The sequence below is a fragment of the Nerophis lumbriciformis genome, linkage group LG25 (genome assembly GCF_033978685.3).
Source record: "Nerophis lumbriciformis linkage group LG25, RoL_Nlum_v2.1, whole genome shotgun sequence".
NCBI lineage: Eukaryota > Metazoa > Chordata > Actinopteri > Syngnathiformes > Syngnathidae > Nerophis > Nerophis lumbriciformis.
In genome coordinates this window covers 11299431-11312516 of record NC_084572.2, presented here as the reverse complement: position 1 = coordinate 11312516, position 13086 = coordinate 11299431, and the positions used below count along the sequence as shown (strand labels likewise).

The window sequence follows — 13086 nt, the reverse complement described above, 5'->3', positions numbered from 1 at the left end:
ACGTGGCGCGTCAGGCGGCGAAGCTCGACGTGGGTCTTGGTCTTGGCGTGGGTCTTGGTCTTGGCATGGCGGGTCTTGGTCTTGGCATGGCGGGTCTTGGTCTTGGCATGGCGGGTCTTGGTCTTGGTCTTGGCATGGCGGGTCTTGGTCTTGGTCTTGGCATGGCGGGTCTTGGTCTTGGTCTAGGTCTTGGCATGGCGGGTCTTGGTCTTGGTCTTTGCATGGCGGGTCTTGGTCTTGGTCTTGGCATGGCGGGTCTTGGTCTTGGTCTTGGCATGGCGGGTCTTGGTCTAGGTCTTGGCATGGCGGGTCTTGGTCTTGGTCTTGGCATGGCGGGTCTTGGTCTTGGTCTTGGCATGGCGGGTCTTGGTCTTGGTCTTGGCATGGCGGGTCTTGGTCTAGGTAGTGCTTGGCGGCGTGGAGCTGGTACCGGAGCTTGGCATGATGCGGCTAGGCGTGGTGCGGGTACTGGAGTCTGCCGTGGAACTTGGCGTGGTGGAGCTGGTGCTAGCCTTGGTGCGGCAACAGGTGCAGCGACTGGTGCTAGCTGAGGAGCTAGCCTTGGAGCAGGTGGAGGTGGCCTAGCTGGGGGTTGCGGCTTGGCAGGTCGGAAGACTGGTGAGGGCGGTCGTGCTGGAGGCTGTGGCTTGACGGGTCGGTAGACTGGTGAGGGCGGTCGTGCTGGAGGCTGTGGCTTGACAGGTCGGTAGACTGGTGGTGGCGGCCGTGAGGGAGGCTGTGGCTTGGCATGGTGATGCCGAGTCACCCCACCAACACAGCTCCCGACCCCAGCCCCCCCCTCAAGGGGCGGATACCAGACGCGCTCCCTGCGGTCTGGAACTCTCTGTAGGGGTGGGCGGAGGAGGGCAGAAACTTCCCCATTAAATTGTCCAAATTGTCTTTCTTGTATCTGGGATTGAGTGGGTGAAAAAAAATTGTTTTGTGTCTTGGGTGTGGCTTGAGTCCTGGGGAGCGGGGAATCAAAAGAAAAAGAATTCAGAAAAAAAAAATCCTGGTTTTTGACGTCATCAGAGCGAAGCCGGGCTTGCTGCTGCTTGCTTCCGCCCGGAGGGGGAGGGGCATGTGAGAGCGGCGTGTCCTGCAGGCTCGCGGAAGTTCTTCCTGACGTCCTTCGTCTTTGGCGGCGCTTCCGTGGCTGAGGTGACGCTGTGTCGTCCTGGGACCAAATGAAGTCTCTATACTCCATGGAGGAGTAGCGCCGCGTTTCCTCCTCCATCGCGCATAGGACCGCCCAAGAAGCCTCGTCGAAAATGTCCAACTCAGGTGCGGAAAAGCGGGTCTGCTGACGACCTACTGTCACGACTTGATCTTGGGAGTTTGCTTTTCCAGGATGCAACGGAAAGTTGGCACGGGCGAGACGGGAATGGAGGTACATGATTTATTTATATTTATCAAAAAAAGGAATAAATGAAAGCGCGCACAGTGGCGGAGAATAAACTATGAAAAACAAAAAAGACTATAAACATGGAACCAAAACTTACTGTGACAAGGGACATGAAGCAGGATCATAGAGGAATGGACAGAGCATAAATGTGGTGCGAGGTCGTCAGAAAGACGAACTGAAAAACACTGAACTTAAATACTACAGACATGATTAACGAAAACAGGTGCGTGACTCAAGACGTGAAACAGGTGCGTGACGTGACAGGTGAAAACTAATGGGTAACTATGGTGACAAGACAAGGGAGTGAAAAGCCAGAAACTAAACAAAACATGACTTAAAACAAAACATGATGATTACACAGACATGACATATTTATTTCTAAATATATTGAGGATTCTTTATATCAACAATGTATGTTGATGTACATGCATAACCGCATGAGCCAATATTGCACAACACAACACAATTAACTATGTACATTTTTTGTCATTACCCGAGTTTACTCTGATGACTTGCACTGAATTGAATCAGTCAGGGATGCATAGTCCGGACAGTAGCTGCTGACAGCCAGCCTCAAGCACACTTCCAAATGTTCATCAGTCATGGTGGAACGGTACTTGGACTTAATGATCTTCATGTGGGAAAAGGCTGACTCACATAAATAAGTGGAGCCGAATAATGCAGTCAAGGAGGTAGCACATTTCCTGATGTTGGGGTACTTTACCTCTGTGAGTAAGTTCCAGAACTGTCCATGAGCTCTGGACTTCAGCTCAATGTCGGCTTGCAGTGTCAAAATTTCATCTTCCACTCCAGAAGAGTTCAGGTGAAATAGTGTTGCAATTTGTGATGCGAGGGAATCAACCTCAGCATTTTCCCGAAAAGGATAGCACATGAATGTAGCGACTTGCTCGAGCAAAGAAAAGTCTTGAAAGCGTTTGTCAAACTCTGACAGACAATTGTCAATCTGCTCTGTGTAGCGTGCACTGTCAAGTTGCACACAGGCCTTCCCTTGCATTTCCAGCTCTGACGCCAGGTTCTGGAAGTTTGCCAAATCATGGCGCTGCAGCTTTGAGGAGAGATGTTTCATCTTTTGTTTGAAAGCACTAACTGAGCTGATCATATTGATCACTGTTTTGTCTTTTCCTTGCAGCTCTAGATTAAGATCATTCAACATGTTGGTCAGATCGGTTAAAAATGCCAAGTCTAACAGCCACTGACCGTCATTTAGTTGCGTGTATTCTGCATGTCCAGCTGCTACACGGAAAAACTCCTTAATCTCTGGACAGAGCTCTCAAAATCTTTGCAGGAATTTCCCTCGACTAAGCCATCTCACGTCAGTGTACAGCAACAACTCAGAGTGGTCGCAGTCAGCCTTCTCCAGATGTGCACGAAATAACCGTCTTTGAAGAGATCTGGCGCGAATAGAACAGGCGATCTTCATTGCAACATCCATGATCTCCTTCATGTTGAGCATTTTAGCGCATAACGCTTGTTGGTGGATTATGCAATAGTAATTTAGGAAGTCCGGGAAATCATCGTCCTGCCTGCACTTGGCAATAAATCCATTCAAGCGGCCAATCATTGCGGGAGCTCCATCCGTGGTGATAGACATCAGTTTGTACACTGGGAGCTGAGTTTTCTCCATAAAGTTTTTAAACGACAGAAATATGTCCTCTCCTCGCGTCTGTTCTTTCATGGGCAGTAATGTTAATAGCTCTTATTTTGTAGTGATATCACTAAACACCATACGGATGAAAATGCACATCTGGGCTGTGTCACTCACGTCCGTAGATTCGTCCAACTGCAGTGAGAAACACTCGCAATCTCCGATGTCCGTCCAAAGTTGCTGGGTTAAATCCTCAGCCATGGCTTCACAGCGCCGTGTAACTGTACATCTTGGCAGCTGGAGAGCTTTGATCGAAGATAATATTTCTGCCTTATTTTTAAAGTCTCGGAACAATGAGTCAGCTGCTTCAACGAATGCCTCCTTTACCATCTCTCCGTCTTGGAAGGACTTCTTGTTATTAACGATGATGTGACTCACCTGGAATGATGCTTCGGTGGCGACTTTCGCTTTTGAAGTTTGTTGTGTGAAAAAGGACTGCTGTCCGGACAACTGGGATTTCAGTTCCTTCACCTTTCTCTTTCTCAGCTCGCTTTTCAGCGGGAAGTCGGTGTCGTATTTTCCATGAATAGTCCGAAAATGCCGCTCCACATTTCCCTTCTTTGGTATTGCGATGGCAGATTGGCAGGTGAGGCAAACGCACTTCGAAAATGTCATCGTGAAAAAAAAGTCCTCCTCCCATTCCGTATGAAAGTGATACGTTTTTGTCTTCTTACTTGGTCCAGCTCCGCCACTCATTTTTATACACTTAAGAGAAAAAACCGAGGGCTGAAAATTGGCGGTAACTTGCTGACAAGCTTGTTAGCTTTGCTGCATGAGCGCTGTTGTTTGCGCATGCGCAGTGACCTAAGTGTCAGAAAAACGAAGATGTCATCTGACTGGCTGCCCTGTTTATCAATCAAAAGACAGGGTGGATGATAGGCTGGCGTCAATTTGCACTAGGTTAAAAAATAATAATTTTGCATTACATTAAAAAAAAAAAAAATTATTATTATTTTTTTTTTAAATGTAATGCGATCTACCAATACTACCTTTGCGATCGACTGGTAGATCGCGATCGACGTATTGAGCACCCCTGGTCTAGCCTACTGGTAATAAAGGCATGTACAAGTTTTTCTAAGTCTTGAGCTGACATGAGCCCTCTAAGTCTTGTTACATTTTTGAGGTGATAGTAGGCCGATTTTGTTACTGATTTGATGTGACTGTCGAAATGTAAATCAGAATCTAAATTAACCTCAAGATTTCTGGCTTTATTTGAGGTTTTTCAGGGACAGTGTTTGAAGGTGTTGGATGACTTTACACCTTTCTTTTTTAGCACGAATTGATTAACGTGGACCCCGACTTAAACAAGTTGAAAAACTTATTGGGGTGCTACCATTTAGTGGTCAATTGTACGGAATATGTACTGTACTGTGCAATCTACTAATAAAAAGTTTCAATTCAATGAATCCCATTTCTACTGTTCGACGGTACGCTAACACATGGTTGAAGCACTTTGGAGTGTTCAGAAAAAAAAATCCTGTGGCATCCTCCCCTTGTGCTTGCAATTGGGTTTCTTACTCCAATTTGCCTCCAAATTCCAAAAAACATTAGGTTAATTGGGAACTCTAAACTGTCCATAGCTGTGAATATATGAGTAAATGTTTTTTTTGCTTCATGTGAGTGACTGGGGACAAGGTCAATGTGTACATTGCCTTCCACCCAAAGTCAGCTGGGATAGGCTCCAGTTCACACTTGACCCTGAACTGGATAAATGGTAAGAAAGGAATTAATTATTTTATAATACCCTGAGAGAAAGTACAATGTACACTGTGCTGTATAAATTTGCACAAAACTCAAAGAGGCATGGTGACTCTGGTTACAAATCCAATGCCTTCTTTAGACAGGAAAGTCGTTGAAACTTATTCACATTTATAATTGTTATATAATATTCTGTGTGGGTTTTAGAGGCTTTAGTGTCATTGAAAGGAGCACTGACTTGACAGAGAGCTTGAGGGATCCCGGTGAGTGCTTGCTTTCTCGTACAAGAAAGTTTCCATTGCGAGGCATGGCCTTAAGTATTTCCTCAGCTTCGGCTTCGTCAACTTTCCCAAGGAACCATCTGTAATAAACAAAATATAGGAAAAGAAATGTCCAGTATTTAAGAAAGCGGTAGCATTGATACCAATTGACAAAATGATTGCTTTTATAATGCTGTATTTCCATTAACAATTTTGCAATTAATAGAGAAGACTTGGTCCAGTGCTTACAAGGAAACCTGTACACGCTAATAATTCAATACAAGAGCTGGATAAACAATCGTGTGATTACAATGATTAGATTGACACTAGTACATGTCTATACAATAAATTAGTCCAATTTCTCAAATAAGCTTCCTACAACCCATGGAAACACCTTAATCCGATCGTGTTCGGTTTGTGAAAAGTCGGACTAACACACCTGGATTATGCGATTGGAAACCCGATCTCTCAACCACCGGAGAGGACCCTTCGTATTGCGCATGCGCCAATACCAACGCGCAGGATACAACTCGAAAGTAGATACCATTCAATAACAACAGCAACAATTGTAATGCTAGCCTTTAAATAGACCCCCCTTTTGGACGAGTTGATCTGCCGTCTCTTTTTCAGCTTTGGCCCCACTCTCCTGCGTGGAGAGGTTATTAGGTGACCACAGATGAATCGCTAGCTGTTCAAAGTCGGGACCCGGGGTTGACAGTCTTTTCCTTCGGATTTAAAACTCCTTCCATTAATCCACAGAACTTTATGAATAAACTTCGAGACATTCAAAAGTTTTGTTTCCAGGATTTTCGTCCAAGAATGACTTTGAAAAAACGGTGTCCAACTTTATACATTCTTGGTAGTGGCATCATGTCCGTAGCACAATCCAAGATTATTTCTTGATGCTGTCTGCTATCTAACATCAGCATAGCCATTAAGACGCAAAATGTGTAATCTGTGCCAATATTACAGCGGTCATCACTTAAAACGAAATGTAAATATCCTCAATTCCTAGTGTGACGTTATAGGTCCACCGGAAAAGTAATTCTGTCCTCCGTGCTAAAATGAAATAAGATCCCCCCCCCAGTGTACGGGAGACACATGAAGTATGACCAATAGTCGCATATGAGAGTGTGCATGGACACTTGGACTTTTCACGTACAGGTGTGAAAATACAAAAAAATTCTATATTTGAGAAATCAGACTAATTTAGTGCATGGAAACATAGTGACTGCTGAAAAAAGATGTTTATTACAGTTCAACAGTTCACGATTCAATTTGATTCAGATTCTTGTGGTGACAACTCAATCAAAGAATCAATTCTGGATTTAACAAGCGCGGCCACCGCTGCTGCTCACTGCTCCCCTCACCTCCCAGAGGGTGGAACAATTGGATGGGTCGAATGCAGAGAGTAATTTCACCACACCTAGTGTGTGTGTGACTATCAGTGGTACTTTAACTTTAACACATTTTAAAATGAAAGAGATTCTGGTCATTATTCTGTGTATAAACACTTTTCCAAAACAAACTATAACCTGCTCCCCAAGAATGTACAACAATTCTTCTCATCAAAAAAAAGGGGAAATATAACCTTAGAGGAAAATCAAATTTAAAACATTTGTATGCCCGTACAACACTTAAAACCTTTAGCATATCCGTCCGTATGTAGAATTAAATTATGGAATGGATTAACTAAAGAAATCAAACAAAGCACCAATATGATTCAGTTTAAGAGACTGTTCAAACTACAAGTGTTCACAAAGTACACAGAACAATAACTATGAACATCTTGACCCCCCTTTTTTTTTTTTTTGGAGGTAAAGATTATTTATGTATTTAATATTTGTTTAATGCCATCCATCCATGACTATGGTATATTATTTATTTATTATTTATTCACTGTTTTGTTACAGAGAACAAGGAAATGGGATAAAAATGCTATGGTATGAAAAGGGGTAGGATTAAACGAGCTCAGCTTCTTCCTACTCCTTTTCGGATGTGCTGTGTTACGTCTGCGGGGACGCATAGCTGCGCTGGAAAAGTTCCTTCCAATACAGACGACAAGCAGGTGCGGCGTGCAGGTAAGATTTAAGGTTTTAATTATTTTAAGGCAGGATCAAAAATACAAACTGAGGATACTAGCAAGCATGGAGCTAAAAAACACAAAATGTCACCAAGGGTGAAAATACAAGGAATGCTAGTGCGTACAAACTTACTACAGCGAGGAGAAAAAACAGGAGAACGTAAATGTTGCCTAAAGCAAACATTGACCCAGCAACTACTGCTGGGTGACAGGAAACTATAAAGGGGAGTGATTAACCAAAACACCTGGTGAGAACACTAATTGCAAAACTAAGACAGGTGAGGAGAATCAGTGCCCATGGAAACCAACAGTAAACAGGGAAAGAGGGTGCACCCAGGAAACAGACTAAAACAGAAACATTACCAACATAAATCATGTCATGATCCGGGTAACGGATCATGACATGCTGCAATGAAACAACTGGAAATATGTGAAGCATTACATTGCATCGTATGCATGTTCGAAATAAACTGAAACTGAACTGAACTGAAAAAAGAAAAAACAGGTTGCTGCAGGGTTTCTCAAATAGGACTACAATGTGGGACGCGCAAATTTTCGGTACTTATGCAGATCCCAAATATACATCAGCAAATACCAATAGGTAAGAAAAGTAGGTTTTGCATAATATTGTGAAACAATATGACAGATAAGATGACTCTTAATAAGTGCCATTTTGGGGTCCTTATACACACACCACAATAATACCAGTATGTTGAAGCACAGTACGCCTAACTACGATAGCCGTAATGCCCCTGAAATCCATCAAGCAGTGCGGCTTCGTACTAAAAGTTGTACTAAAATATTTTGACTGACTTCTGAGCACTGTGTGTAATGTTCTATATTCTCAATAAAACATCAACGTTTTGGGCTTGCTTGCCAGCATTATTTATTGAAAAGGCAACAGCTTGCAGGCATCACACGTATCTTTTATGTGTGATTGTCTTCCATCGGTCACATTTATCATCACACCATGTACCAAATAAAATTGCTTCGAGGTCAGTAAGCACAACCAGAATTAATATTTCCAATACGTGCACCAGGTTATAAGACAAACTAGGGCTGGGCGATACATCTAATATACTCGATATATTGCGGGTTTGTCTCTGTGCGATGTAGAAAATTACTATATTGTGAGTATACGTTCTCACGCAGTTGTTTTTAGCTGCGGGCATTACACTTCAGGCTTTTCTCACTCTTTCTTGTCTCTCCTTCTCACAGAGAGATAAAACAAGCGCACCTTGTTACATACGTCACATACTGTCGCACGTGCAACGTCATACGCCCTCGCCGAGCAGAGAGGTAGCAGAGAGGAATGTATCATAGGTAAAGTTAACTGTGGCAGCTAACTTCTGTGGCAAGTGGTGCAAGCGGAGCGGTGCAAGTGGTAATACGAGAGAGAGAAGGTGCCAATCTGGTAACAAATGAAGGGAGAATTAATTTCCAAGCAAAACAGCACGTTTTGCTTAGGAATCACCGCCAAACATCGTCTGGCGGTGGTTTGGCTTCAAGCGGGAAGATGTTGAGCAGACAACCGTAATATGTCAAGTATGCGGCAAAAGCGTTGCTACAAAAAGCAGCAGCACTACTAATTAGTAGCTTCTTTTGAAAAGTCACCCGCTAGAGAATGAAGAGTGCTTGAAACTCCGCATGTCAAAATCTCGGCTGGTGCCACACCAACAAAATGCCGAAGCAACCAGCACTGACCCAATTGAGCCTGGTGTCTTCCATTTCCACATCAACACCGTATGAAAAAAATAGTCAAAAACAGGAGATAACGTCCGCAGTAACCTACCACATAGCGAAGGACATACACTATTTAATTTCCTATTATGCAGCTAATTTTTATTTGACAGTTATTGAAATATCTTGTGTGACATCATGCACAAAAGTGCACTTTATTTGTTTTAAACTATTGTAGTGGTGTTCTGTACAAAAAGTGCACTTTCATTTAGTGTTGTTTTGATATGTCATTTTAGTGACATCATGCACAAAAGTGCACTAATAGCTTGTTTTAAAATGTCTCTGACAATCTTGTACTTTCTGTTTTGAAATGACATGAATGTTTGTGCCACTGCTTAATAACTGTTTAATAAATATAGTTGTGGTCAATTGACTTAGTTGTGATTTCCCTGAATGAGCATATATTAATGCAGTATGAAGAAGAATGTTTTAATGTAGACACATAGAATCATCATACTGCTGTGATTATATGCATCAAGTGTTCATTCAAGGCTAAGGCAAAATATCAAGATATATATCGTGTATCGTGACATGGCCTAAAAATATCGAGATATTAATAAAAGGCCATATTGCGCAGCCCTAAAATAAATTGTCCTATTTTGAGTAAATGAAAGGACATTAAGTGCGCCGACACACAGGAACAGCCGGAAGTACGACAAACCAGACATAGACTTTAAATTCACCATAACTACAGTGGGAAATGAGTGTTTTTATGCCATTTTGCAGCATCCTGTCTCTGTGAGATGTGTTTACTGCAATACAAAGAATGCACAGATCCCAGCTTAACATTGAAGAAGAGTAAAAAGTAGCAATATCAATTTTAAAGCCCAGATTTAAAAAGAATGTGCAGCGCAAAAGGGCTCACTGCAGCCACAAGCAGAATCAGCTCATTGTGTTGTTGTTATTTTTGTAGGATATCTTTTGTGCATCTGGCAGAGTGATGGCAAATTGCATCTCAGGGCATTCAGTCAATCGCAACTGGACTGTTTCGTTTGTCTTAAAAGACGGTGCGCCTCTCATCCGAGTAGACTTCATCAGTTCATGCTCATAGACTTAGATTGGCCAGATCTAGTCTTAGACTTAGATTGTTCAGATCTAACCCAGCAGCTGGTGTGAATACCTCAGTAGGCTTCATCATTTCATGCTCATAGACTTAGATTGGTTAGATCTAGTCTTAGACTTGAATTGGTCAGATCTCGTCTAGCGGCTGGTGCAAAACCCCTAATATTTATACTTCAAAAACCAGGAGGGTGTGCCTGGGCAAGGAGGATTTTGCCCTATTGTAGTGAGAAAACAACTGTTTTGATGTCAAAGCTAACGACGGTCGTTGAAGTATAATTTCCCCTTGTTATCATTTAAGTATTGTGTGGCAGAACGATCGCTGTGAATCAGTCCGAACTAGTCGGAATCCCCCACGTTAGCATTCCATTCAGTTGTAAACAAATTGCACAAATGGCATTCTGGTCACAGAAGGTGACCAGAATGTTTCTAACTCCTGTTATTTGTTGCAGGTTGAATTGCAGAGCCTTTTAGGAATGGTTGAAAGGACAGTGTTGTATGTGGGAGACAGGTGGTGTTGCAGACCACCTCCTCTGTTCAGGTATGGTTTTTCAACCTTGACATATGTGGCCTCTCTCACTCCTCTTTCGTACCATCCATCCTCCCTGTCCAGAATCAGGACAGCCCAAAGGCCAAGGACCCCAGGCTGAGACGTGTAGGGGTCAATTTTGGGATAAAGAAGTTAATGATAAATGATAAATGGGTTGTACTTGTATAGCGCTTTTCTACCTTCAAGGTACTCAAAGCGCTTTGACACTACTTCCACATTTACCCATTCACACACACATTCACACACTGATGGAGGGAGCTGCCATGCAAGGCGCTAACCAGCACCCATCAGGAGCAAGGGTGAAGTGTCTTGCTCAGGACACAACGGACATGACGAGGTTGGTACTAGGTGGGGATTGAACCAGGGACCCTCGGGTCGCGCACGGCCATTCTTCCACTGCGCCACGCCGTCCCTGAAGTTGATGCGAATAAGAAAGGGGCACCACGGGGGGTACAGATTTTGATGTTTGGGGCAGACACAGGAGATGAGATATCATTTAGCAAGATTATCCCCAAAGGTATGTGTCACGACCCGAATAGGACTCTGGACACAGATGCAGGATTTCAAAAACAGCTATTTATTCTAACAAGGGAAAGGATCCAAAACGGGAGAAACAAAACAGGCTATCAAAACAGATCTAACCTGACCACTAAACTAACAAAAATATTAACAACTCAAAACGCTCCAGCTGCGGAGGGAAAAAGGGGCTAAGAACAAAAACTACCAAATACAACAAAAAGCGCTCCAACGGAGGCGATGCTAGGAAGCTAATCTTACCTGACAAAACTTTATAAATCAAGAATCTCCCGTGGATCAAAAAGTACACAAAAACGTGGCTATGGCTGGAGACAAGGCTGTGCTGGAGGTACGCACAAGAAGATACGAAACACTCTGGCACAGGACAAGAAGAGGACGAAACATTTATACACATGAGGGAGGGTGACACAGGTGGGCACAATCAGGCAATCGGGAAAGACATCAGACCAGTGAAACAGGAGGAAGGGCAAGTGATCTGAAACGAGGGGGAGTGTTAACATTTCAAAATAAAACAGGAAATGACAAGACAACATGAAACCAGACGAAACCCAGACAAGACTTCACCCAGGTGTGACAGAACCCCCCCTTCTAGGGCCGACTCCTGATGACCCAGGGACCTCAGGGTGGAGTCTATAGAAGTCCCGGGGGAGGGGACATCAATGTTCCGTTGGGGTACCCACTGTCTTTCTTCGGGACCGTACCCCTCCCAATCCACCAAAAACTGTCTTCCTCGACCTCTGTTGCGTACCGCTAACAGTCTCTTGACCTGGTACAGAATGCCTCCATCTGGGGGGGGGGGGGGGGGGGGGGGGGGTGGTTTGGTGGCTGGGACCATAGGGTTTTCTTTGGCAGGATTGACTTGGCTGACGTGGAAGGTAGGATGGACACGGAGCGACCTGGGTAGACGTAGGCGTACTGCTGCAGGACCGATGACCTTGGCGATGGGGAAGGGGCCCACGAATCTGGGCGGAAATTTTTTGGATGGCACCTTGAGGTGCAGGTCTTTGGCAGATAACCATACTCGCTGTCCTGGCCGGTAATCAGGTGCTGGGCGGCGCTTCCGGTCGGCTGCTTTCTTGACCCGATCTCCTTGGCGAGCGAGCACTTGCAACGGCATCGGCGCTCCAGGGCGTGGGCGGAGGTAACGGAAACATCTGGCCCTGAGTCCGGGAACACTGGCGGTTGGTAGCCGTAGACACACTTGAAGGGGGAGAAGCCAGTGGCAGAGGTGGGCAAGGACTTATGGGCGAATTCCACCCGGACCAGGTTGTGGTTATAAATAAACAGGACACCTGTTTTCCTAATTAGTTTTTTTAAACTCTACTGTCATGTCTGGATAAACAACAGGTGTGTATAACCAGGTGACACGGTAAAGGGTGACCCCCCCTCTGACCCCTCATAAAACCCATCATGGGCGAAACAAAACAAACCCTAAACTTCCTGCTTGGACCCACACACACACACACACACACACACACACACACACACACACACACACACACACCACCCTTTCCATTTTTTCAGAGGTCTAGGGATGATGACGAAGATAACGTGTTGTATAGTATAGTGTTTTTCAACCTTTTTTGAGCCGATGCACATTTTTTTCATTGAAAATATCCGGAGGCACACCACCAGCAGAAATCATTAAAAAATGAAACTCAGTTGACAGTAAAAAGTCGTTGTCGCAATTGTTGGATATGAATTTAAACCATAACCAACCATGCATCAATTTAGCTCTTTTCTCAAAGTAGGTGTACTGTCACCACCTGTCACATCACGCCGTGACTTATTTGTTGTTTTCCTGTGTGTAGTGTTTTAGTTCTTGTCTTGCGCTCCTATTTTGGTGAATTTTCCTGTTTTGTTGGTATTTTCCTGGAGCAGTTTCATGTCTTCCTTAAACGCTATTCCCCGCACCTGCTTTCTTTTAGCAATCAAGACTATTTCAGTTGTTGCTATCCTTCTTTGTGGGGACATTGTTGATTGTCATGTCATGTTCGGATGTACTTTGTGGACGCCGTCTCGGCTCCACAGTAAGTCTTTGCGGTCGTCCAGCATTCTGTTTTTGTTTACTTTGTAGCCAGTTCGGTT

The 13086-nt window shown here is 44.0% G+C and overlaps 1 protein-coding gene across 1 annotated transcript in view; it reads right to left on the bottom strand.

Moving 5' to 3' along the window:
- grb2a (growth factor receptor-bound protein 2a) overlaps positions 1 to 13086 on the bottom strand; it is a 107540-nt gene that overhangs the window by 18645 nt on the left and 75809 nt on the right. The window contains exon 3 of the mRNA XM_061983706.1: positions 5008 to 5130. Within this exon, the coding sequence (XP_061839690.1) occupies positions 5008 to 5130 (123 nt within the window). The remainder of the gene's footprint in view (positions 1 to 5007; positions 5131 to 13086) is intronic.